Here is a 24912-nt window from a genome sequence, read left to right on the forward strand (position 1 = left end):
ATAAAAATTATATTTCTCAGAAAATTCAGTAAGCTGTATGTTGAAAGGTACCACTAACGGACATCTTATAATAAACTGTTTTATTTCTGCTAAAGTGTATAAGGCAAACTTCTCTATTTACAACGCTCCCAAACATTTTAATATCATATTCTTAATAAAGCCGGTGCTTCATTTTAACCAGTTCATTACTATAGTGACATTATCTACACATACAGGAGAAAAAAAAATACAGTATGTTACCTTAATATGGAGGTAACTGTATGAGGTCATGTAAGATGCATTCTACGGTTCAGCAGTGTTATACCAAAAAAATAACCTGTTTCCAAACTGCCTGGAAACCATCCATTAGAATTGTATTCACTGTAATCACACATAAATGTCAACATCAACATATAAAAATATCCTACGACTACCTAAAAAACTTGCTAAAATGTTTGAATACATGATTTATATTTGGGCTTATATATTTAAAATGAAATTTAAAATATATTGACAATAAAGGCAAACTTTAAAAAAATCTGAAGTGTTACTCATAGCAGCAAATCCAAACAGATGCTTAGCATATATGCAATTCTTACTGAGCTATAAATTGCTAACGAAATGAAATGAATTATGTCTAATTGCAGCCAGAACAATGATGGAAGGTCTTCTAGAAAGAGTTATAAATTCATCCAGTGGGAAATGATTAGAAAAAGTTATGAACTCAACCGAACAGAAATTTGGATTCACAGTAACCAGAGCAGAAGATATAATCTAATTAATCCCAATTATTTTGCCGCATTTCCCCCTGTGTTTTTTTTTAAGTAAAAATATCTTAATTCTCGATATCTAAAAACATATAATGAGCTTACCTGGAAGGAGTGGAACTCTTTAGTAACTTCCTCTGGAAAATAATGAGCTTTAAAGATAAAAGAACAATGAAAATAAAGGCAAAGGGACACTTCCTGGACTTTCTTAAAATAGCTGAACACCATAGGTAATGATGCACTACCACATACATGGTATAACACCACGTTATAGGGAAATGTTACCTTTCTAATACCCAAAACCGCCTTAATGCTTTTTAGTATCTCTCTGTTACAAATCATGGATTTCAGAGAAGAAAACCATGAATAATCTTCCTCACTGACCGTATATAACAAGGCACATTTTCAACAGGAGGAAAATTAACAACTTCAAACTTGGAAAATGATGATTGTTTAAATACAACAGAACATGCACAGCTGATAAGGAAATACATTAAAATATGAAAGTTACTGACGACAAAAACCAGAAGAAATGCAGCATTTCATTTATCAATTTTAAAACAATTTAACAAAATCCATTACAGTCTTTCGAATTACAGCCATGAAAATAAGTTAGGAACACAAAACAAATACGTACTTCTAAAAACCTGTGAGAGAACTGCATGAGCAACTGAAATGCAAGCATATGCTACCAGAATAAGATTTTTTGAGGAAAAATAAAACAATAGTTTGTAAAAACTTACAGGAAAAACCCCAAGGTGCTGTATTGTAGAAGCCAGTTCTAGAACATTAATCTACCCATTATTAAAGCAAACAAAAAGGGACATTTTCTTATAGTTTGTCCAAAACAAAGAAGTTGAATAGAACTATAAAATTACCTTAATTCTTTGAGAAAAAAGATTACTGGGCACTTGGGGATAGCATAGAAATAGAATGTTTAAAGGAAAGTTTATCTTACTAGATTAGACTCAAGATTTTTCACCACTGAACTGCTGATTTATTTTGCTTTGAAGATAGTTCTCAGTTTATTGTTATCTGATAATTTATCATGTATCCCAGAGATTCTCAAATAAAACTACCAAATATCCAAGTATTCAATAAATACTAGTACTCCCATTATGCAAGTCTGAGGAAAAAAAAAAATCACATAATTAAGTTATTGCAAATAAATACCTAGGAAACTTTATAAATATTTAAATAAAATTTTTCTACATATAGGTTATCCTTCTAAATATACAACTAAACTAACAAATCCATTGTCTAAAGGACAGAAAAATAGTTCAGAAAGACAGGTTTATTTTTGCCAAGTTAGACTCCTAGATTGCTTTTACAGGAAACTCACAGCACACTATCCCCTGCTTCCCAATGCTCTGGGCTAGCTACGCTTCTTTGGTTAGCTAATGGGTTACAAACTTAAAACTGCCTTTTTTATTTTTAATTTTAAAATTCAGATACAGAAGTATCTCAGTGAGAAAATGTCCATATGCTCTGAGATTGCAAAGGTTACAGAAAACAGTCAAACCCTCCTCAAATCCTTTCTGCTCTCAAGAAACATATGGTGTCTTCCCTCTATCTAGAGTGACGCTTTTCAGCCTGGTGCATCTCTAGGCAAGAGTCTTTCCTCACCCTGCAACGGGCTAAAGAAAGAGAGCTAAAAAAGCAAATTCGTATTCCCTTTATAGCAACAAGTGGATGAAGAGATCTATCCTTCTACTGGAAAACTTAATGGAACTGTAATTGAAATAATTGAAAGCATGGAAGAGTCACTGGTCTATGGACAGGAGTTACTACTCCATAGTACAGTAGATATATTGTTTTCAAAAGCAAAGAGCACATATTCCTGTTCTTTCCTTTAAACTGATCCTTATTGACAAATATTGACAGGTGGACCTGAAATATTAAAACTGGGTTTTATGTTACAGAACTCCAGCAACATGGTGGTTATTTGGCCAATTTGGTCCCTTCCTGCACTACTGGTTTTAAGCGTTCTCCTCAGCCTGCTCCATATGTATTTTGGAAAAATTTCTCAAGAAGTAACCAATTATATTGCCTGAACATTTCCACTACTGTGATTCATGAAATTAAAAGCACTATCATGCACGCCAAACTCCAGTTCAGATTTTACTGCCAACACTTCTCAGATCATTTCAGAGTCATGCACTTCCCATTCCACACTAAGTGAGGCTGGGAGCCATTGGTCTATGCATATATCTTACCTGAGGCTGTATTTCAGTGGCAAAATGACTAAATATAATTTTTCAAGGATTTTGCCACACTGAGTGATATAGGTAAAAGGTTTAATATTAACATAGAATGCTAATTTAGGGTAATATGGGATAGCTTTGACTATTGAGAAGTGGAGCTCCTGCAATTATGGCTTGCTAGGATAGATTCACAGTTCACAGAGTTTAGCAAGCCCTTGCTGTAATCCTGAAATTTCCTGGCTCTGGTATGATAAACAAACAGAAAGTTGATAATCTATGTCACTGCTAAGAAGGAAAACACAATTTTTACTTGGCTAACGAAAGTGGAATTTTTCCTTTCCCATTTACAACACTTCATTAAAAAAATCTCAGAGCACTCTTACAGAATCTCCTTGCCAATATGGAAAAGATGACGAGGTACTTTGGTAAACATCTCTCTCTTCACAACGTGTTCATTTGCACAAGTGAGAAAGAGCATGAGGGGGGAAAAAAGGAAATGATACCTTTTTACCTCTTGCCATTCTACAGGTAAGGGACTATTGGTATGTTTTTGTATAAATCTGTACCTTTATAAGTGTAATATGTGGATAAGAAGTCACTCTACGCTAATATCCATGAATAGGTCTCCTGAAAACAAGTAATTATAAAGACAGCCTTTTTGTTTAGTAGCTCTGGCATTTCTTTTTGGTGTTTCTGGCTATAAGAAAATATTTCAACAAGTGTTCATAATTGCATCTAGGTTTCTTTGTGAAGTATGGTGGGTTTTTTTGGTTTAAAACAGCAGAACAGCATTCTTTTATATTTACCTATTGCACTATTAATTACTTTTCCATTAAGTTTCCTGTTGAAGTATTTCCACCAGTAGATGGAGTAGCTCCAGATAAACCATTTTGGTCTGTTGGCTCAAAGACTTCCAGAACAAAAAAATAATAATAAAAAACAATAATCTCTAATGAAGCCATTACATAGAAATGTACTGAAAAAGCCTTGGAGAGTTAATGAGTAAACAACACTTGTTTAAAAAACACCTCTGTAATAAAGTACAATACAGTATATGGATGATATACCATAATAGCTCCAGGTGGAGCTGTTACAGACAACAATAATGCATTTAAAATGTTTATTATGGACTTTTTAAAAAAATGTGGTTAAAAAAGTCCCCAGAGGATATTTAAAGCATAAAAACTACTTTAAAGGTTCTACCAACAAGTTTATAATCAATAAAAATAAAAAGAATGAACATTACATTGGAGCAAGCACTCCATCATAACCTGCTCTTAGTGCAGTAACCTCTGGCCTGTGTCCACAGAGTTATTGCATCTGGTGGAACACTACAGGCTGTCCTGAAGGCTGGAGCATCAGCACAGATTTCCAGCTTTCACTCTGAATTTCTCCCTTTGCATACTTAGGTGAGAAAGTTAACGTTCTTACAACAGCTTTATATAAGCAACAGAACACAGATTTCTGTTATTAAATCAGCCTTCTAAAAATATAAAAATATTTGATATTGTGAAAGTGTCTTTCAATCATACTTCAATCTTCACAGTTTTAATAAGGAATATTTAATTAGAACCATCACTTTAGAACTATGATGTGTATTCAATTGATTTCATGTAAATAGACAAACAGTTAAAAACATATTTACTAAGATTAAATATAGTCAAATTGCAAAAACATACAACTGACAATGTTGTCATGTGCTCTTTGAAAGAGTGCATAGGATGTATTTCTCCAGCAGTCAATACAGTAAATTCTTTTGAAGCAATCTCAGTCAAAGCTGTAAACATTCCCAATTGTAGTTTCTCGGAAACTTTTTGTTCCTTTCAAGTTTTTATTAGCACGTTGCACTGGGCGTTCTCCTGCCATTGTTTTCCCCATCAGTTACAGACAGTATCACCATCAACCTTTAACCCCTCTTCGCTGTTCATAGGCATTTCTTCACTAGGTCCAGGGCAGTATTCCTTCCCTTGCAGTGCACAATGACACTTCCCACATGTCATTGTTAGCAAGGCCCCCAGCACATGATCTTGAGAAGCAGGTTGATAAGGAGTCTGCTATGCCTTAATGGGATTTCCTGCAGGTTTGGGATCATAACCGTATAGGAAAGTGGCTGCTATTACAAGGATGGCTCCGAAGAAAAATACACTGCATAGAGAAGAAAAAAAAAAGTTAGCTCATTTTAATTTGATAACATTTTATTTTTGTAATGCAATCAAAAGAAATGGCATTTTTCCCGAGGAAACACAGAAAGATTGTATTTGTCCAATTTATAAAGAACAAAATAGTTTGCACATATTTATTACAGAAGGATGCAGGAAGAAGTTGAAATAAGAAACATCCACAAAGTAACGTGTCATTATACTGACATATTCTGAAAATTAAAATTCTCGTTTCATGGAACAATTGTCAAAAGTAATCAGATCAATCCTTTTTTTTTTTTTTTTTTTAAATTTCTTTGGCTTAAAGCTCTGTGCAAAATGTAAGCAGAAGGTAAACAAGTGAAACTACTGTGGTTACCCAGCCACTCAACATCTTACATACATCATGCTGCTGAAGTTGTGTTTACTTTGAAGTCCAAATCTTATGTCAAAACAAATTATTGCTGCCCAAGAACCAGTTTACAAGACAGTACAATCTAATTTTTGGCAGATACATAAAGATTTATGCAAGGAAAAGATAATAAAGGCATCTTTTGTATTGTGACATATAGGCCTTTCAAGCTGTTTTCATAGTTACAAGCCAACAGACAATCAGCACACATTTTAGAAAAGAACCTTGTCATAAAGACATGCCAATGTTGACAATTCGATCTTCTGAACCAAACACTAAAAAAACTTTGGCGCATGACAGGATAATCCTTCAGAGAATACAGTTGGCCTATTTCTGGACACGATCCATTGCAACACGTTCAAGCACTTAAGTACTTTACATCTATTATCCCAATCAAAAATGTTTGTTGACGTGAAGTGAGAGAAACAATTACTCAGTTTCAGTTCAAATAAATTCATTTGGCATAAGCAAGGTACTAAAGATTAAGTTTTATTAACTCAAGTTAATCAAGTTTTATTAAAATAGATGGCTTCAAGTTCTACATGCTGCTAGTTCGTTCTACCTGATTTAATTATTTACCACTGTTTCCATTTTCACCATGTTTGCACAAGCTGGTAAGTTACTTATTAATTTCCCATTTGAGCACACAGAAATTCTTAAAGTACTTTCTACATTTGTTTTGATAGGACAAGTATAGGCTACTTATAATTTAAGTTCAATGTTTTCCACATTTTAAGACTGAATAGTTGTTCTACTTCCTTTTTTTGAATGTTTAATTAAACTCCTGCTAATATTGCAAATACTACTTTTAGATAAAAATGTTTCTTTATATCAAATACAAAATTTGTAAATATGATTCAAAATATTTTTACACTATGAGTCTGTGTAATATATGTGAGGAGTGTAGGTCAATTATAAGCAAATTCCTATTATAAATCTAAAAGTTGAAATATTACTTCTACACTCCATATATTAACAAGCACCACCAGGTCAAGCGCTATTCCAGAACCTACCCGTGTTTAAAACCCGCAGTGCACAGAGCTACTAAAATCTGATTCACAAAATTTCAGGACACAGTGTATAGGACCTAGTAGCATACAGCAAGCGTTTTTCTCTCTTTCTTGGCTGTGTGTTTTCACTAATGAATATGGTATTATCTTTACAGAAAAAGCTCTGACTTTGGGCTTCTGGGTGTCCTTGGGCAACTAACTACTATGGTGTAGCTTCCATGTGTGAGTGATTGCAATTAGCTCTTGTAGAGACTGTATTGAGACTGCATGGAAACCACTATAAAAAGATGATCATCGTTATTAGTGTTCAGCCATAACTCATCTTGCAATGAGATGACTTATGGAAGACAGGGCCATTCAGAGGACAAGGAAAAGAGGCGTCAGGCATTGCCTCTGTCAGGACCGTACTGAGTGCAGCCGGCAGAGGGGAGGCTGCTTCACAGAGCAGAGCCGCAGGCAGCAGAACAGCATCAACACTAGAGCAGACATATTGAGCATGAAAGCCAAGTGGGCACTGAACAAGCCCAGGGAAATCGGGTAGAAGGAAAAGGGGAGAAAGGGACAGTGAACTAAAACAGAGCTCGCAAGAGTGGTTTGTCAAAAGCCAAGGTTTGAGATTCAACCATTCTTGACCTGTGGGGGCTGTATCTGACAGAAAAGGTCATCTTGCCAACTACAATGAGAAAATTGTCAGTTATGTTATGCTATGAAACTATACTTTTGTCTGCAAGTTGCAGCTAAACATTCTAAAAGTGTGGCTTAGACTGTTTATTTATTTTTGCAGTTATAGCTGGTAAACATTAAGTTCTTTTCTTTCAGCATACATGAAAAAGAATTCTTACCTTGTAGGGACAAAGTCTTGCAGCCAGAAATAGGAGATCAATGTTGACAGTATAATAGAGAGAGAAGTTGCGAATCCCTTTAAAATGTTGTCTGCGTATTTTATAACAGCAGCAATCACCAGACCTCCAAGTGCCTGAAACATATTGAGGTTTGGATTTGCAACCTGATAACTTCACTGAAAGCATCTATTTTAACAACATGTGTTTACTTTAGGAAAAGCTCTTGTCTGTGTTTAGGAGCATTATTTTATGGATATATACTGGTGAAGACAAGTATTGGAGGAGTTCCTCTTGCCCCGCTGAAGACATCATTGATCATATTATCATCGTTAAATGAGTGGAAATGCTTGTATACTATACATTTTTAGCCACAGGAGGAAGGGCATTTTTTTTTTAACACTGCAAAATAAATAATGCTTACCTGCTTTTATGTTGCAAATACTTAAGTCATATACTTGCTATATATTTTCCTGGTTTTTATTTAGAGGTTTTAGCTAATAGTGATAGATCAGACTTTTGACTACAAAATTCTCAGTAGCTTCAATGACACCCACTAGTTTCCCCACTCGTTTATAGAAGAGTAAATCCCAAGTGCCAAGTTTCACAGAAACATATAATACTAGGTATCTCACCTGTAGAACAACAACTATCCAAGTAAGTTTATTGTATCCTTGAAAAAATCCATTCTTTGACAGTTGTTCTCCATCATAAATGTATACACCCATCAGTCCAAATATGCTACCAAAAAATCCTGAAAGTATAAGAAAGATTTGAAAGTTTCAGGTGAACAACATGCAAACAGGTTGTCCTCAATGACTGTTCACATACATCTGATTTTAAAATAGGACTGCCACTTCCAATACAATCACATTCAAATGCAATACAGATATTCACTTTTAAAAGCAATTTTCCACACTTATAACAGTTTTGACTGTTTCCATTAGGACATTCTTATCTTCCATTGCTTTTTTACTGGAATGGGGTAATTTTTGTTTATGACACACAGCAAAATCCATTAAGCACCATTTAGGTTTTCCTGCAACTAGTGATGACTGAAAGCTGAAGTCAAACTATTACCCGAAAAGAAAAACAGGGAAATCTTTCAGTGGAGGAGATGGTCACTGTCGTATTAAGCGCAGGAGTTATCACTTTGCCAATTCAAACAAGGATCTTGGAAGTGGAATTTTTCTGGACCAGTCTCAAACACAACACAGGTTTACTAGTAGAGACTTAATGTCAAAAGAAGAAACTAGGATGAGATTAAAGAGGTTATCATTTGGTGAGTACAGTGTTCTTTTATCAGATGGGAAACTTTTCCTAATCCCCTCAGGCATGGAAGCAATACAAGCACCTCTTCTGCAACTGATGTAGCCTCTTGTCCTGAGCAGAAAAGGGGAAACTTTTTTCCATTCCATTTCTGTGAAAAGCTGACCTCTATTTTCATCACATTTCTCTGCATCTGAAAAGGGTGGCATTGTTTTGAACAAAATAAAACCTTCCATCTGACAAGAAATAATTCTTTTTTGTAGACATAATTAAAAATTTAGATTTAATTCAGATTAAACCAATTATTTCTATTATCCAATTGATCTGGTAAAATAAATAAATAAATAAAGCATCTCTAACGTGATACTAGTATGCATTAAAAACTGAATGAGGACAATTTTTCAAACATGATTCAAATATAATTTCCAATTTTTTTCTACAGTTCTAATAATTCTCTATGGATATGAAAATTAAAACCAGGTTGGACATATAGTTTTCATTGTTTGTGTTTTAAGAAAAGCTCTATTTCAAAGCTCTTGCTTATGACTGGCTTGCTCCTGACTGATACCGTGTTGTGCAAATACCTTGTAGTTGCAGAAAGGATACACTAATGTATTTATGAAACTGTGATTTAATGTTTTGAATATTTTCTAAGAGCTGTATCAGGAAACCCTCTATGAGACATGAGAAAAATAATCTCTTTTTTGAACTGAAGAGAACTTCAATAGTAAACATATTCTACTGCATTTTGTATTGAGGCAAATTAAGCTCACTGACAAAAAATAAAGAAAATCAGGTCATTAAATTCTCACTAATAACACAGACATTTATGTCTTCATGTATCACTGTCCTAGCTATTAATTACCCTGAACAGTTTGTGTTTAGATGCAGTCTGTTCTGATCTCATAGTTTTCACAAAGCAATTACTGGAGCATTCAATAAATGACCAGGCTGGCTATCAAACTAGTGAACTCATTTGTTTTCATATATACTTTTGTGCACTGTAGAAAAAACTAAAGAATGTTTTAGAAGAGAACATTGATTTTTCAACAATTATGTTTAATTGGAAATTGTTTCAGCTATCTGCATTGTTGCCCACCAAAGTGCTTTTAGCATGGAAACTGAGAGTAATAACAATCAGCTTTTCTTAGCAATGGATTTTACATTGTAGCTCCATCCAGAGCACCAAATCTTACCTTAAATCCTCGACCAAGCCCCAGCTACCCACTCTTCTCTGCCTCCAAAATTCCCTAACATAACCTCTCCTGATGTAACCCCTACACCCTGTTCAAGAAAACTTAGTTTCATTATACATTATTTCAATAAATACTAGCAAAGAGTAAGTAGAGGTTTTGATCCCATTCTCTCTCCTCAAGTTTCAAACCACTATGGATGTGTAAAAATACTAAAATATAATCCAAATGCAGTTCTGCATTTTTAACTTATTCCATTTATAATTAAAACACAGAAACAGGAAAATGAAAAAAAAAATATAGCTTGTATTGAGACATTTTTTACCATACCAGTTTTGACCAACTATCTACTTACAAACAAACAAACAAACAACCCACACAATCTCCTGTTTTCATGGTACTTCATTACATTCTACCAGACTGAGCACACAGCCCTGATCCACTAAATCATCCCCATGACTTAATTCTGCAGTACCATGGATTTGATCAAGAGTCCATGCTAAAATGCTGGAAAGTTCAAATTCTGCTGAAAGCATTTGTTCAAATATGCAATAAATAATTATTGCCTACAGGTGGAGACTAGAGAAAGAAGGGCAACTCCAACGATAAGTTTTGATCCTCTTGCAAAACAGGAACAAAAATATATTGCTGATAATGAAATATTGAAATATTGCATATTTCCAACCCTGTACACTGGACAAGATTGCTCTGATCTGACGGAAAACTCATTCAGGAAAATGGATTAATTTGGCCATTAATATCTAGGGTCTAGATGACCCAGAACTACTTTGGAAATAGAATGTATTCTCTTACTGATAGGTGCAAAATAGGTGACGGCATTAAAATGGTTAAGATTAACTGTCTTCTGCACACGCCTCTCTGCAGTAATTATATAGACAACTAAAACAAACTGACCTTTATACTGAAATAATTAATTCCCTCAACTTTATTCACAAAGTAGTTCTTTTGTATTATAAGTGCCAATCTATAAAAACTACCTACCCAGACAAAAGAGAAAAAAATGTTAATTTTAAATCATCTCAAAACATTGATTTCGAAACACATTTTTGGTTTAATGTCCCTATATTATCTTAAAAAAAATAACGAAAAACTATCTGTATTTATCAGATCTTACAAATCAGTGCAAAAGACAATCATTTTAGACACAGAGGATGCACAGAATTCTGCATAACACTCTTTAAAACATTTTAAATACAATCAAACAGACCCTGTACAAACTTACTGACACTCTATAAGCAAGTTAAATTAAGAACTTGGTTGAGATCAGAAAGCAACTCTTAGAATTCTATCTAGAAGAGTTTGTACTCTTGGTTTTAAAAGTACATTTACACAGAATACTAAAATGTTGGTGATATCTTTATATATCCATATTTTGTACATTTATCTTAATTCTTCAGAATGCATTATCTCTAAGAGATGACTAAAATCCAACTTACCAAGCTGGATGTTTCTGATCCACACTGACTGCTTAGTTTCTTTCAAAATTTTCTCAAAATAAACCCCAGCAAATCCACTAGAAAAGCATGCTGTAAGAACTGCCATCAGGCCTACAAACTGAGATCCTGCTGAATGTTCCTTAGCAGCCGTTGCTTGAGAGTCTGAAGGCCACTGGATGCAAAAACAGTTACACAAAATTCATGGATAAAATCAAGTCATGAGTATCTATAAATGCAAATTTGTTTTCTAGCAACAGTTACTAAACACAGATAATCACACACTTGAAAAGTTCTATATTTTGCACCATAAATACTTCTAAAGGACTGCAAAACCATAATTTTTCTTTCTACGTATTTGTAAGGAGCAAAATTGTGCCTGGACTGGGAGAACACTCATCAACTGCAGCAGGTCCAGGATCTGTGTTTTATAAAGCAGAACTATTCCTGAATCCCAGCATGACTCATCATGGTCATTCACAGTCACCAACTTTCATCACCGGACAGTTACTTGTCCTGGTTTCGGCTGGGATAGAGTTAATTTTCTTCCTAGTGGCTGGAATGGTTCCATGTTTTGGATTTAGCGTGAGAAGAATGTTGATAGTACACTGATGTTTTGGTTCTTGCCAAGGAATGTTAATACCAAGCCAAGGAGGCTGCAGGTGCACAACGACATGGGAGGGGACACGGCCAGTACAGCTGATCCAAACTGGCCAAAGGGGTATTCCACACCATATGACATCATGCTCAGTATATATTTTGGGGGATGAAGGAGGAAGAGGGGACAGGTGACAGAGCCCTGCTTTCCTGGAGGTGGCCGAACACCTGCCTGCCAATGGGGAGTGGTGAACAAAAACAAAAAAGGCTTTTGCTTTACTTAGTAAACTGTCTTTACCTCAACACACAAGCTTTCTCACTTTTACCCTTCTGATTCTCTCCTCCATCCCACAGTGCGAGGGTGAGTGAGCTGCTGTGTAGTGTTTATTTGCTGGCTGGGGCTTGACCACATTACCTTACGAATATAAGCACAGTTAGAAAACCACTTATACCAGCTGTCTTTAAGATGGGATGAACTGTCTTTTGTGTGTGCCCCTCCTCAGTGACTATGTAGACAACTAAAAGAAGCTGAAACTTATGAAGCTAAATCCTGCAATATATCTAATGCTAACAGAATAAAATGCAATACTATAGACAAAAACATACTGAAGAGTCTGTTAATTACTAACAGAATGTTTTATTCGAATTTTTAAATTATTAAATTTGAAAATTTTATAAAATTTAATTATCAATTTTTTTTGTCAAATCCTTAAGTTCTAAAATAAAAATTCCTAATAGGAATTTAGGATACGCTAAAAAATCCTTAGAACACTCTCTTATCCCATGATCCTGCCCTCTGAAAACTACGAAGTCCTGTACTTGCTCTATTAGAACAGATGCCAAGTTTGCCCCTTGAAAAAATTGAAGTAAATTTGCTGTGCTGAGACCACAAGGTGAGAAGTAGGACTGTGCTGGCACAGAAGTACCTGTGAACCCTAAATGTCTGAAGAAGTGTGCTAATAAATACTGCTTATTACTTTTATTTGCAAGTTGCTCCAGAGGCCCTGTCACATTCTACAATAGAGCACTGGGACACAAAAGAGGTGATCTCTTCTACTTTTGAACCATTTCTGGTGTCCTCTAGCCCTGGCGAGGGGTGATTCGTAGCTCCTGACCATACTTGGTGCTCATATGCAGCTGGTAGAATCAGAAAGCTGTATGATCGGTATAGAAATTCACGTTCCTTGAATAAACACATTAAATTAAAACAAACCACCTGTTAATATTTACCTGCACAAATGCCACTCCTGTCATCAATATCACTAATGAAAGCCACTGGTATACACCCAATTTCTTGCTTAACATGGACACAGAAAACAATGCTGTGGTAAGAATTTTCAGTTGATATGTAACCTAGAAGAACCCAGAAACAGTTACTACCACATAATTCATGAGCTTTTTTTAAACTTACAGAGAAATACATATGTACAATACCTGGTATGTGGCTGCATCTAGGTTTGACAATGCAACATACAGCAAGTTATTCTGAAGAGTATAAATTCCTGAAGGAATAGCAAGTTTAAGGGTTTCCATGGGTTTATTAAGGATTTCATCATGTAGTACTCTGTTCAGACTCCGTAAATTGCACTCTACCCAAAGAAACAACAAAAGAAATAGACATTCACTAAAAGGAGAGGGAAAAAGAGAGCGTGGAGGATTCTGTTCTTAAAGATTGTTGCCCCCTTTCTATAGCTATCATGACCTCAAAATACTGTGTTTATTTGACTTTAAGAAGCCTCATATATGTAAGAAAAAAAGTCTGCAAAGTATCTTCCTGTAGCCTGGAATATCAGAACTAGAATGATAATACAAAATACTTTAAGTAAAACTTATTGAAACTATATAAATATTTGAAGATGATACATTAAAGAGTATCACCTAAAAATTGCACATTAAGAGCCTAAAGAGTCATTAATATTTATGCATATACAATATTTTAAAGCTGTTGAAGATCAAACATACATGTCAAGGAACTTCCTCCCTTCAGCATCTGTTGTCTATTATAGGCTTCTAAATTATCATCCATGCTTTGGATACACTTAAAGCTTTTCATTTTTTCCTGCTTCTACATATGAATTTCATAAAATGCCTGAGCAAACACGATCTTCAAGCTGTTGGTAGAAGATATATCCTTGCACCCCTCAATATCCACATTCTTTAGAGAACTCTCTTCAGCAAATAGACAGTATTGTGTGTTGGGGAGTGCAGTTTGATTAGCATCTTTCCAAGACTATTTCTCACATGAAAAGGGAAATGCTTTGTTGTACACCTGTACTCACATGGCTGCTTTGCAGCTGCCACTGCAATACAGCATATTGATTAGGAAAATTAATTGGTACAAAATTTGATACCTACTGCTGTCTTTGTAGATCAACAGAATGCAGGCCAAAATCTTCAGAAGTTCAGCAATAACCACTGCAGTAGAGGACAAGTAACGAGGTCCTTCTTCTTTCAGTGTTCGAGAATAACGCATGGTCAAGACTAAACCTGTGGTCTGAAAAACCAGGATGCCCAAGGAAAGGTATTTTAAATTGGTAGACATTTCTTGACTTTCTTCCTTCTGAAACAGAAAAACAAAAACCAACACAACCAGGCTTAAAAGGTTATATTGCAGATAGATGTTTCCCTTAGGAATCAACATATTAAAAGAAGTTATCCAGGGAGCTCAGCCAACAGAAAACAAACCTAATCTGATATTTAAAAATAAAAAGGAGATTAACACTGTAAAAATGTTTTTCAAATACATTATAACAAATGGGGGAGCATATCAGAAGAAGAGGTGATAACTAATAGAGAAATGAAATTAAGTATTCCTTATCTGTAACAATAAAGTAAAATAAGGACTATTAACTCATAATTTGCCTTTCAATAACTGGTTTCACAAAAGAAATCACCTAAGTTAAATCAATCAGGTTTTTTTTTTTTTTAATGTAAGTGAAGGCTCAGAAGATATTTTCAGAGTGAAAAAGCCCCACACTGTAGTACTGCAGAATGTCCAGTACCCCTACTGCAAGGAGCTATTCCCAGAAGGCAGAGATCTCATTCTTCTACCTCTGAAGTTTTTCAGGTTGCAGTCTCTGCCTTGCCAGATGACAGTTCCAGCACAAGACAGGGTCAGGGTTGGGCTCCTTCAAATGAAAACAAGAGGAATGCCTCATGCTGAAGAAGTGTTGTGGGAAAGCAGGGTTGGATGGGAAGACGTGCGATGGAGGAGCTGCAGAGGAGACAGCACTGAACCTGTCCTGCTGATTATCCTGCTCAGAAAAAAATAGTTGAATATAGATAACTAGGTGACTGCACCTACTTTTACATACTGCACTGACTACCACAAACCTTACATTAGTAAAGATGTATCATCTCTACCATGAACTTTCACCAAGTTTTTCTTTGCACTTGGTCACCAATCAAAGCACTAAATTAGTGTAGGAGACTAACAGAGAAAGCAACTTTCATTTTGCAAGCACAGTATATTACAAGGAAATTTAAAAAATGCATCGCTGCTATTCAGAACATTATATAATTTTCTGCTGTTCTTCATATTAAGTATGAAGAATTTCCATATACACAGAAATTAATACTTTCTATTACAAATTCATTGTCCACATATTCAAAAACAGAGCAGTGTTTTATAATGCCAAAGCAAAATAAAACCAGTCATTAAAAGTTATCAAATACATTTTCAAGTGAAAGAAAAACAGTAACAAGTCAAGACAGTGAACGCAGTTCTCACTTTCAGAAAGTGCAGAGATGGCATAAGCAACAGCTAGTGGATATATATGACATAGCTGTCCCTATGCATGTCTTACACCTACAGATGCACAAGTTTTGACTCATTAACTATCTGTTTTTGTACACACTGCTGAAGGATGCCCTGATATTTCTAAATATTTGTAGCTGAAACTGAAGCTGCTTCTTGCTGACTGCATTTCTCTAGCTCAAGGTGCATTTCATAACAATCTTCATTGCTATTTTTTCAGAAATCTGGAGAGCTGTGCTATTCAAATATTTCTGACTTGCCTTTATCTTGTCTCTAAGCATTAATAGATTTTCTCCAGTCAAGCATACAATCAAATGAATACCTATATGGCACGGATACTTAAGAGGCACTGCAGTAACCTGCAAACAAATATGAAATACCAACAGCTGCAGAGATATGAAGCACATATTTGTATCCTACACAATACAATTGTTTACCTCAAGAATTATATGAATGTAAAAATACTTGTAAAAGCATATTGGCAAAGGAGGAAGAAAAAGATGCCAGGATGCAGAAACTGAGGAAGGAATACACAAGGATTCCTTTAAGGAATCTTAATAGAAGATACTTTCGTATGAACTATGGTCTCATTTAACTCCCTGAAGAAACAAATACTACAGATGCAACTGCCCTGGACAACATAAATCAGACAGAAACGTAAAGCACAAAGGAGAAGAAAGCTGCAGACAACATTCAAGATTTGATAACTTTTTCCATAGGTTCTGGTGGAATAACACTTTACATGAGGATGTTAACTGTGGAATTAAGCATTCCCAACAATAAAATGGAGAATATCAGCTAGTCAAACAGTAACACCTTTGAAGAACAGATTTGCTCTAGCTGAGAACAAGGAGGAGAAACAGAAGAACAGTTCCCATGAAGGGATGAAGAGGGACATGCAAGGCCAGAGATCATAATCACTGGAGAAGTACCAGCAACTTAGAGAAGACGGAGAAAAAGGGAAAACAAACAAACAAACAAACAAAAAAAAACTGAGAGAAAAACAGAACTGAACTTCATGAAAATATCTGCTTGTGCTACTGAAGAAAACTGACACTGCAAAATGGACATTCATGTGACCCAACTTACACAAACTGTTTATTCCACCTTTTCCATCTACCTAATTTTTTAGTACTGAGACACAACAATCTGGAAACACAAAAAGCAATATATGGTTAAGATGAACAACACTAAATTTCATGAAAGCACACTTGCAGAAAAATAGGTTCTTAAACTTTTTGGTTTTCAGTTTTCAAAATGCTTCTGCATATAATATAGATAATGGGAACACACATCTCTCCTGAGCTTGGACCCAAATGTCTGCATTCTGTGAGCCTGTGAAGTGACAGAGGGTTTTACAAATGTTCAAAATTCTCAGAGATCAGTTCCTTAACCTTCAAAATAGGTCCCAATATCAGAAAACAATGTTTACATTAATTTCTTGCTGAAACACAACCAACCTCCTTCGCTGGAGACAATGAAAACCCACCTGGACATGTTCCTGTGCAACCTCACCTAGTCGTTCCTGCTCCAGCAGGGGGATTGGGCTAGATGATCTTTTGAGGTCCCTTCCAACCCCAAACATACTGTGATACCGTGAACTATTTACTAAGCTGCTTAAAATGTAATTTTAAATATAAATCACTAATACCTTGTTTATAAGCAAGTATCAAAGCATTCAGCATGAAAACATACCAACAAGCATAACAGTTTAGTAAGCCATCAGCAAAGGAATACATACCACAACATTATTTTGAACTACAATCTTGTCTTCATTAGTGGTCATGATAAAAAAAGAACTTTCCCCAGACAATGTCTCCCAAAGGTGCCAGTAGCAGAAAACATTTCTTTACCACAATTCACTAAAGCAGTTTCAGAGTTTCCAAAAGTCACACAAAATAGACTTTAAGTGTCCAACATGACAGTTGAAATAAGATATTTGTTACAAGTTGTCCTGTCAGTGGTCAGCAAGACAGGCTAGTAAAGAACAAGTCTGTGAAGTTTCATACTGTACTTACGAACAGTTTGTTCACAAAGCCGGAACTAGAGTCCTGAACTTACATTTGCCAATAAAATAACCACCCTCTACTGAGCACACACAATATCTTATCAGCTCTCCTGGTCCCACCTCCTTTCTGTTAAAAGCAGAGCTGCATATCAGTTCATAGAACTTGGTGCAAACTGGCCAAAAAAAGCCAAGTACTGAACTTCAAACAGTTGAACTGACTTCAGCTGCAGTTTTACAGCAGGCTTAGATCTACAGATTACTACCAGAGCAATGCAGTCACATTCTAAATGAACTATTGTTTTCAGTAACAGCCCACATTTTCATTGTCTTAAAACAATAATGAAATGAAAGTTCCCAATGCATTTCCTATACAGAGTCACAGCCAGGCTTAGATTTCTTACTGGGCTTTGGAAAGACTACTCAGTACTCTGCAGGATGCATCTGTTCCAAAAACCAAATTCAGGTTTGCTGATTCAAAGACTGGAAGTTAAGTGGTCACATTAACTCAAGGGACTTTCAAACTGCATCTTACAATGGCAGTTCCAAGTACCTGCAACTCATTGACTGTAACATAGCCTACCACATCTGTTAATTCAGTGACTAGGCTCATTATTCTTTCATTTTATTAGTCTTGGTAAAAGAAAAGTAAACCACCTCCATGCAGTTTATACCGTGTAGACACACCCTACAGCTAGCAATACAGAAGGGAGGGGAAGAGGTTACAGGCCGGTCTATCTGGCAAGTCAACATGCAGTAAGCCAACACGGTATTTACCGCCACGTAACCTCCAACTTCAGTACACACAGGTGGGTATAACTGAGGTGGATACTACATGAAAAGTTGTTTTCCTTAAATGTATAAAAGAAGAGGACCTGGGAAAGGTTTCACAGACTCCAAAAACAAAATAAAACAATCTGTACAAGAAGTAATAGCTTCAGCTCAAAGTATCATATTGTGCAAAGTCTGAAAAACACCCGTTCAAAGGTACCAGACTTTTTAAAGTGGAAAAATCATGGAATCATTTAGGTTGGAAAAGAGTTTTAAGACCACTGAGTCCAAGTGTTACCTAACACTGCCAAGTCCACCTCTAAAAGTTCCTAAGCATCACATTTTTTAAACACCTCCAGGGATGGTGACTCCACCTCTTTCCTGACAGCCTGTTCCAATGCCTGACAAACCTTTCCATGAATACATTTTTTCTAATATCCAATTCAAACCTCCCTGGCACAACTTTAGGCCATTTCCTCTCATCCTATCACTAAGAAAGATTTTCTTACAGTCACTGCAGCTGGCTCACTTTTTATTTTTTTTTTTTTTTTTTTAATTTCTGAAACTTCAAGAGACTATCCGAGAAAACCTGAAAAAAAGAAATCAGTGCCCAAATAAACCCAAGCACCCAACGCTATCTCAAGAAGTAGATAAGACAACAAAAAAAAAGCAATTAACATTGAATTCCAATAAGTCACATAACAAAAAAAACAGGTTAAATTCACAGATTAAAATAACAGCATGTGCTCTGTCAAATGACTGAGCAATCCACAATAGAAGTCACTCATGCAATTACTTTGTATTTGAACTACCGGATAACAGAAGTGACAGCCTACATTACAGTCAATGAGTTGGAGGTACTTAGCACTTCTCACTTTAACATCCAATTTAAAAGTCACTTAAAATAGTTTTGAGGTACTTGTGGACATAATGTCTATAAATCAAGGTCCATTCACCACTTTCCGCTGACACATCTTTAGAAGGAGTCCATAAAGATAAAATGAATTCATGACAGAGGAAAGGTAACAGGTCCCGCTGGTTAAGGCTCCCATCCTGCAATTTATGCCTCACTGGCAGTTCCTGGGATTCTACACAGGCACAAAAGCAAAGGCCTTACTAGGTCATGGCCTAGGGATGCACCCTATGGAAACCAAACACATACAGACTAACAGAAAATCAGGAAATGACACCTTCCCAACAGGCTGGAGAGTTAATGTTTATGTTCTTTCCTACCCATTACAAAAGATTAGACATGAAAATAAGTTCTACTGGCAACTATTTCTTTACTCCCTACTCTGTCACAAAGAAAGTAAATTTTTAAAACAGTAAATTACTAACTACTATTATGCTTCCAGTCTTCAAAGTGATGGCAATATGTCAATTAATTCCAGCCTAGCTGTGAAATGTTTCCACTGCTCATCGTCCTGTAGAATAAAAAGCCAAGTTACAGGAGTTACAGCTATCTCTTATCCCATTTTATGATTAAGGAGTTTAAGATCACAGAATCACACAATGTTAGGGATTGGAAGGGACCTCAAAAGATCTTCTAGTCCAATCCCCCTGCCAGAGCAGGAACACCTAGATGAGGTTACACAGGAAGATGGCTTAACCAAACAAAAGGCACTTTCACAATAGCTAAAATGCAAAGCCAAACAGAGGCAGACAACCAGTTTCTTAAAACTGCAAAAGGAAAAGTTTAAGTTTTGTGTGCCAGCACACCAAGTTCTATATCTGGGAACTGTCAGGAATTAAACATGGATTGAGTCTGCCTTACAGAAGGAAAAATAGAGTGGAAAGTAAAGTACATGATTTCATTACAGTGGAACAGGTATGGACACACGTCCTGGGTGTTTGCTTTCAAATCAAGATAGTGGACTAAAGACACAGGATTGAGTTCTCATATTTCTCAAATGAAATGTCAACCCAGTGCTGCTGCTATACCTACACAAATATAAGCTGGAAATAGAGAGGAAAAGCACAGTTGGAAGGTGGAGTAAAAGCCAGCTCACAGAACCTGAAGAACATATTTTTATAAGACTTCCTTCTATGCTTTCACACATGCATTGCCCTCTTCCCTGTCTTGCATAGAACACAAACAACATGCCACTTCCTATAACACAACTGCATTCCTCAGAGGAAAGTTCTATAACACAGAACTTTTTTCTGTTGGACTCAATATAGCCTTTTTTTTTTTTTTTTTTTTTTTACTAAGAGTAGTATCTAATAAAAAAAAAAAAAAAAGGTTTATGTATAGAAATCAATGGATGGAAGGAACCTCATGAAGTTCAACAAGGCCAAGTGCAAGATCCTGGACATGGGCCACAGCAGTCCCCAATATCAATGCATACTATAATCTTACTAACATTTCTAGTAATCTTAAATCTTATATTTCTCACTTCAAAAATGTCACTAGTAATGTTCTCTATCTTCCTCATACTTGATACAAGTTTCTGCTCTGTTCTCTCCCATAAGCTGTCTATAATTGTCAGCTGTCTCTCCCCAAATACATGGCACTTTTCAACTAAACCACTGCAAATCACTTCATCATTTTAAAACTTACCTTACTCTTTCTTTTGTTTTTCAGTTTGTTAGTCATTCTTCTTGCTGGATATATTATAATGTGTACACTGAAACAAATAAGCTATGTTTTTCCTAAAATCTTGTATTCTTCTTCAGAAGCGTTATTCAAAGCAAATTCTCCAGCAGCGTTTTAACACAGTAGAACACTGGTGGACCTCGCTCCTCTAACAGTCATCTAGCTCCCTACCCACAATCTTATCTTGACCTCTTCAAAATCATACAAATACGTTTTAGCACTGGCAAGTGCACTTATGCAAAGAGCAGTTACACATTAAGTTGTAACTACTAAAGATCAACCAATGATTCTTCTCAACTTTGCTCCAAAAACCTAGGCTTTCGCCCAGGCTAGTGGAGGCTGTATTCACTGGCCTGTCACTCAACCAGGAAATTCCACTATTGCCAACTCTAACAAAAGAAATACAATTACATATTAACTGTAAATTGCTTGGGACTCAGGTAAGGTTTTCTTACAGGTTGACAGAAAACCTAGCAGAAAGGGAACTTCACACTGCTAAGTTTTTTTATGATCTCACAAAGTGTTAGTTTTTGTTTGTCTAGGGTTTGTTTGTTTTTCTTTTGTGGGGGAAAAAGCCCCACACCATTCTAATCCATGTATCAGACAGGAAAAGTTGGGCACTGTAAATCTTAAATGTCAAATTTGTGCCTAAATATTCTTCATGTCCACCCCATCCTCTTTATCCTTTACACCAAACCTAAAGAATCCAAAGATAAGATTTGTTTGGCTGATGAGAATTTGGGTTGATAAATATTAAACATATCACATATTGAGTAAAAATACTCAGCATTCAGGAAAATCAGCCCCTCATTGAGCTAAAACTAGCAGCAGTATTTCTTGAAAGATGAAGACTTCAACTATGTGCACAGTAGTGCAATAGTTTTATATTGACATAACGGTTATTAAGCAACACTCTGCCTGCCAGCACAGAAATTTGATACAACCTGCCTTAACTGCCTCTCTCTTTTTCAAACAGTACATACACTACGTTCATTGTATAGTTCACAGTATAGAAAGACCGTAGTAGTCACATTCAGATTCTGTGAGCAAGGAGGCATTTGGTTCTTAGTTTCAGTCGCAATGCCCGTCCCTCCTCAAGCGTCGAGGAGTGCAAGGCCATGAACTGAAGCACTGCCCAAAAGCAGCTCTTGTGGATGTGTCAAACCAATGAAGGAGCTTGACTGAAGGTACTGAAGGACTGAACATTGAATACAGCCAGGGTTCAGCTGCCACTATTTATGAATTACTAATCAAGTCTGCATTCTTGAGGCAATGCAGCCACCCTCAGTAAAGGTGACCTAATTTGAGCAGAGTAAGGCAAACTACACACTACAGTAAAATCTGAGACACTTATTACAGAAATCTACTAATTACAGATAAAATTAGACAGCTGAACAGTGTGCTGAAGGTGTATGAATATAAGACAAGGTTTGAAATTTCAATGGGAAAATCCTGAACTCCTAACCATCTGAAATTATTACGCTAGATCCTAAAAGGATCTTCTCTGCTCTAGAGACATCTTCTATTGATGGGATTCAGCTGTGCAGCCTCCTGAGTCCCAATGAAGGCACAGAGCCTGTGCAAGCAGCATACATTTGGTGTGAACTGGAGTAATCAGTGAAGAATAAGCCCAGGTGGCAAGCAATTAAAGAATAATAAGAGAGGAATAAGTGTATCTAGCAAGGCTGTCCCAGAGATCAAGAAGGTGTTGCTCTCACTTAACACTGCCAAATCTGGAACTGTTTTAAGCAGACACATGTGATTTGATTTCCCTAGGCACCTGGTTCAGATGATCCCTGCCTTCTTCGTGTCACTGCAAACAGCAGCATAACCAGCATAAGGAATAAGGCTGTGTAGGCAGCCTGTAGGATTGTTAAAGACAAAGTGTCACTTCTAACAATACACTGCTCTAAATAAAGCAAATTTATACTTACTACCACCATAGTCTTTCCCCAAACCAATATTTTTGCTACGCGTTCTAACTCTACGAACCAGAACATCATGCATTTCAAACCAGTGGATCTGTATCTCCCAGAACTGTAATTTTCAATCATGAATTCTCACAATGCCTAACAATGTACAAGGGAATAATGAGCTACAGTTTCTGAAAGAAGAGGTTATTGTAAATCAGTTTCTCCACAACTATCACCTCCCTCAAACTCACCCTGCCGCCTCTAAAGAAATCTGATGCTGCTTATTCTTTAAGAAAAGCATGTATCACAGAGCGAGAGTCTACTCCTGCAAACTGTCCGTACAGTGACAGTTTTTGTGTAGGTCCTGTGTACTAATTTAACAGAGAAGAGCTGAACAGGTCAGGCTCAACTCAGTACACATACAAAGAGTTCAGATGAGTCAAGTGCAGTTCCTGTGGAGAAAGGGAACCCCACAGATTTTGGGAGAACCAGCTCATCATCTAATGTTCATTCTAAACCCGATTTTGTCAGTCTGCACATACGTTCTTTGAAAAGTGGGAGTTGCTTTAGATTGCAACGCTCCTGGGTAGAGGCCACTGTGGCAGATAAGCTTCCCACTATGGTGCTCACTCAGTTTTAGAAAGGTTTGTTGCATGTGTTTTTATGTCCCAAATAACACATTCCCCTGTTGCAGGAAGCAGTCTCAGTATCCTCCACCCAATCAACACTTATAAATCTTTTCTCTAGTATACAAGTCTTCTTTACTCTGACTTAAAATATAGCTTATAGGATTCAAAAAAATGAAACAAGTTGGAGGACCTTTTGGTGTTTATCTTTTACCTTCCAGTCTATTCCATAATATGTATTATATCATGATGCTCATTATCTCCGCATTTTCTGGTATGCTGATTTAATCCATAAGCTTTGTACTGCTAAAGCACTTCTCATTTCAAAAACTCAGTATAAAATCGTGATGCCATGACAATACTTGTGAAGTACGCGCTTCTGTTAACTTCGCACACAGCACCACACGGGCACCGCGAGCAGCCCCTCAGCAGACACCACCCGCACTGCCGTGAAGCAGACACACGGCGAGCTGCCGGCTGGACCCCCATCCCTTCCCAACTTCACCGGCAGCTGCTTCCTCACAGGAACTTCACCATCAGCCCTCCCTCGTTCCCTGACTATTCCATTTACAGACATTTCTCTCAGGATCTCCTCAGTCCCAGCCTTCCCCTTCCCAGCCTGCTCCCTCAGACCTGCTTCCCGCCCCATCCACCCACCCCGATCGTTTCCCCCTCCCACGCCACAGGCCTTCCTCAGGCTTCCTCCCCCACCCGCAGCCCCGGCACGGCTCCCTCCGGGACAGCGCCAGCCGGGCTCTGCTGCCCCCGCTCCCAGCCCAGGCCTCCCACCTGCAGCTCCCGGCCGCCGGCCCAGCTCGCCCCTCACCGCCGGCTCCGCTCGCAGCCGCCACACGGTGTTTCCGGGCGCCGCGGTCCCGTCCCGCAAAGGCTCCGGCTGCAGCCACGGCCCCGCCCGCTCCGTTCCCAGGGCCGGGGAGAGCAGCGCGCCCGGCCCGTCACAGGCCCCGGCGAGCCGCGGAGCGCTAGCCCGCCGCTCTGGGAGGAGCGGAGACGGGCGGGGGCCAGCGGGACCGTGCCGGGGCCCCTGCAGCGGAACAGCGACGCGGGGCGAGCGCTGGCGGCTGAGGCGGGGGCCGGAGGTGCCGCACCGCGCCTCGCGCTTCCCGCCGCCCGCGAGGCTGCGCGCGGGGTCGGCGCCACCACCCGCAGCCGCCGTCAGCGAGCGTCCCCCGGCAAGACCGTCTGGCGACAGGGGACTGCCGGGGAATGGCGCGAGTGTTTCGTATGAGATCCGTGAGAAATTTATTGAAGAAGTGCAAGGCTAGTTCGAATTAACATATGGACCTCCCAGAAACAAAGTGCCCACCAAAGTTTGAAGATCCTGTTTAGGCAAAACTCCCTTATGCTTCAGGCACTTGAGT

General features: G+C 37.5%; 1 protein-coding gene across 7 annotated transcripts; it reads right to left on the bottom strand.

Moving 5' to 3' along the window:
- Window positions 1–1275: 1275 nt before the first annotated feature.
- Window positions 1276–24654, bottom strand: SLC35A3 (solute carrier family 35 member A3). 7 transcript variants are annotated; one of them, XM_065072576.1, is made up of 9 exons: window positions 24320–24552; window positions 14865–15116; window positions 14218–14422; window positions 13297–13451; window positions 13093–13215; window positions 11269–11440; window positions 7985–8103; window positions 7353–7486; window positions 1276–5095 (listed from the first exon to the last, which is right to left on the bottom strand). In XM_065072576.1, exons 3-9 carry the CDS (start codon window positions 14402–14404, stop codon window positions 5005–5007), a joined length of 981 nt encoding a protein of 326 aa, XP_064928648.1. In that variant the 5' UTR covers window positions 14405–14422; window positions 14865–15116; window positions 24320–24552; the 3' UTR covers window positions 1276–5004. The 7 variants fall into 7 exon arrangements, with proteins under 7 accessions (XP_064928648.1, XP_064928647.1, XP_064928649.1 ...); XM_065072575.1 differs by lacking the exon at window positions 24320–24552 and adding an exon at window positions 17361–17376 and having other exon boundaries at window positions 14914–15116; XM_065072577.1 differs by lacking the exon at window positions 14865–15116 and having other exon boundaries at window positions 24357–24654.
- Window positions 24655–24912: the final 258 nt, after the last annotated feature.

This window comes from Columba livia, chromosome 8, assembly GCF_036013475.1.
Source record: "Columba livia isolate bColLiv1 breed racing homer chromosome 8, bColLiv1.pat.W.v2, whole genome shotgun sequence".
Taxonomy (NCBI): domain Eukaryota; kingdom Metazoa; phylum Chordata; class Aves; order Columbiformes; family Columbidae; genus Columba; species Columba livia.

Excerpts from the sequence above, each read along its gene's own strand:
- SLC35A3 (XM_021293250.2), bottom strand. The coding sequence starts at position 17,405 with ATGACCACTAATGAAGACAAGATTGTAGTTCAAAATAATGTTGTG. Across the intron at positions 7,487-7,984 it reads GGATAGTTGTTGTTCTACAG|GCACTTGGAGGTCTGGTGAT; the intron begins GTGAGATACCTA and ends AATATGTTTCAG. Across the intron at positions 5,096-7,352 it reads CAAGACTTTGTCCCTACAAG|TGTATTTTTCTTCGGAGCCA; the intron begins GTAAGAATTCTT and ends TTCTCTATGCAG.